This window comes from Sinocyclocheilus anshuiensis, unplaced genomic scaffold (genome assembly GCF_001515605.1).
Source record: "Sinocyclocheilus anshuiensis isolate Anshui unplaced genomic scaffold, SAMN03320099.WGS_v1.1 scaffold2144, whole genome shotgun sequence".
In the NCBI taxonomy this organism is placed as follows: Eukaryota; Metazoa; Chordata; class Actinopteri; order Cypriniformes; family Cyprinidae; genus Sinocyclocheilus; species Sinocyclocheilus anshuiensis.
The window spans coordinates 308,372-310,740 of record NW_015547642.1 but is presented as its reverse complement, the minus strand read 5'-3'; the positions used below and the strand labels follow the sequence as shown (position 1 = coordinate 310,740).

Genomic DNA, 2,369 nt, shown 5'->3' with positions numbered 1-2,369 from the left:
TCTGTGTGTGTGTGTGTGTGTGTGTGCAGTGGCTGAGAGTGAGAGGCGACACATGTTGTTCGGCCGTCCACGGGTTCTGCAGTCTGACGCTAAATACTGTGTCCTGCATCAACACGGATTCATCACGGCCTACAGCACACTCACCCACACGCCCGTCTGGAGCTCCTTCACTCTCGACAAAACCGTGAGACGCACACACACACACACATACACATACACATACTGCAACAGTGGCATAGCAACACTCTAGCAACCAGCCAGGACATGCTAACATGTGACTCATGTCTTCAGCTGAACATGCTCAGATCTGGTTCTAATGACAAACTGAACGTGTGTTTGTAGGCTGAAAGTTCTCCGGTTGTCTCAGATTGTCTCCGGGCAGACATCAGAATTCCAGCCAATCAGAGCGCGACATGTGACCAGTTCAACAACGCTGGCAACATCACACACGTCTTCCTGTTCCCACCCAGTGAGTGTGTGTGTGCATGTGTGCTTAATTTATTGCAGTTAGTTGCCTATGCAACTTTTCACATTTTATGTATATTATTTTAATATTCATATTATATTAATATAGCTATAACTCTGGGATGTACTTAACAATACATAAGTAAAAATGTATTTAATAATTTTCTGAAAAAAATTATTTTTATTTAATTTTTCAGTTGCATTAAGCTGTAAAACATCCTCAGTGTTTTATTTATGCATATTAATTTCATTTATTTTTTCATGTATTTTTTTATTTGTTCATTAAGTAAAAATAAGTTCGAATATTTTTATAATATTTTATTATACTTTTAGTTAACAATAAAACCCAATAAAAAAGTGAAGTTGTGTGTGTTTAATGTGTTTGTGTTGTCAGATCTGAACCGCACATCTGAAGATCAGTTTGATGCTCTGACACTTGGAAACATGGTGCCCGTCTTCCTACAGTTCAAGAGTGAGTGTTTGAGTTGTGAGTTTATTATTAGTAAGTGTTTGTTTGTTTGTTTGTTTGTTTGTTTGTTTGTTTGTTTGTTTGTTTGTTTGTTTGTTTGTTTGTTTGTTTGTTTGTTTGTTTGTTTGTTTGTTTGTTTGTTTGTTTGTTTGTTTGTTTGTTTGTTTGTTTGTTTGTTTGTTTGTTTGTTTGTTTGTTTGTTTGTTTGTTTGTTTGTTTGTTTGTTTGTTTGTTTGTTTGTTTGTTTGTTTGTTTGTTTGTTTGTTTGTTTGTTTGTTTGTTTGTTTGTTTGTTTGTTTGTTTGTTTGTTTGTTGTTTATTTGTTTGTTTGTTTGTTTGGATCATGAGTGTTTTAATCGTGAGTGTTTGTTTGAGTTGTGAGTGTTTAAATATGGTGTTTTAAGTCATGAGTATTTGAGTCATGAGTGTTTGAGTCGTGAGTTTTTATATGTGGTATATGAATCGTGAGTGTTTGAGTCATGAGTGTTTGAGTCGTGAGTTTTTATATGTGGTATATGAATCGTGAGTTTGAGTCATGAGTGATTGAGTTATGAGTTTTTATATGTGGTATATGAATCGTGAGTGTTTGAGTCATGAGTGTTTGAGTCGTGAGTTTTTATATGTGGTATATGAATCTTGAGTGTTTGAGTCATGAGTATTAGAGTCGTGAGTTTTTATATGTGGTATATGAATCGTGAGTGTTTGAGGAACCGCACATCTGAAGATCAGTTTGATGCTCTGACACTTGGAAACATGGTGCCCGTCTTCCTACAGTTCAAGAGTGAGTGTTTGAGTTGTGAGTTTATTATTAGTAAGTGTTTGTTTGTTTGTTTGTTTGTTTGTTTGTTTGTTTGTTTGTTTGTTGTTTATTTGTTTGTTTGTTTGTTTGTTTGTTTGTTTGGATCATGAGTGTTTTAATCGTGAGTGTTTGTTTGAGTTGTGAGTGTTTAAATATGGTGTTTTAAGTCATGAGTATTTGAGTCATGAGTGTTTGAGTCGTGAGTTTTTATATGTGGTATATGAATCGTGAGTGTTTGAGTCATGAGTGTTTGAGTCGTGAGTGTTTATATGTGGTATATGAATCATGAGTGTTTGAGTCATGAGTGTTAGAGTAGTGAGTTTTTATATGTGGTATATGAATCGTGAGTGTTTCAGTCATGAGTGTTTTGTAAGTTTTTATATGTGGTATATGAATCGTGAGTGAGTCATGAGTGTTTGAGTTGTAAGTTTTTATATGTGGTATATGAATCGTGAGTGAGTCATGAGTGTTTGAGTTGTAAGTTTTTATATGTGGTATATGAATCGTGAGTGTTTGAGTCATGAGTGTTTGAGTCGTGAGTGTTTATATGTGGTATATGAATCATGAGTGTTTGAGTCATGAGTGTTAGAGTAGTGAGTTTTTATATGTGGTATATGAATCGTGAGTGTTTCAGTC

General features: G+C 34.8%; 1 protein-coding gene across 1 annotated transcript in view; it reads left to right on the top strand.

The window, feature by feature from the left end:
- LOC107701883 (venom phosphodiesterase 1) overlaps positions 1 to 2,369 on the top strand; it is a 48,512-nt gene that overhangs the window by 36,246 nt on the left and 9,897 nt on the right. The window contains exons 19-21 of the mRNA XM_016504021.1: positions 30 to 184; positions 343 to 469; positions 860 to 937. Of these exons, the coding sequence (XP_016359507.1) occupies positions 30 to 184; positions 343 to 469; positions 860 to 937 (360 nt within the window). The remainder of the gene's footprint in view (positions 1 to 29; positions 185 to 342; positions 470 to 859; positions 938 to 2,369) is intronic.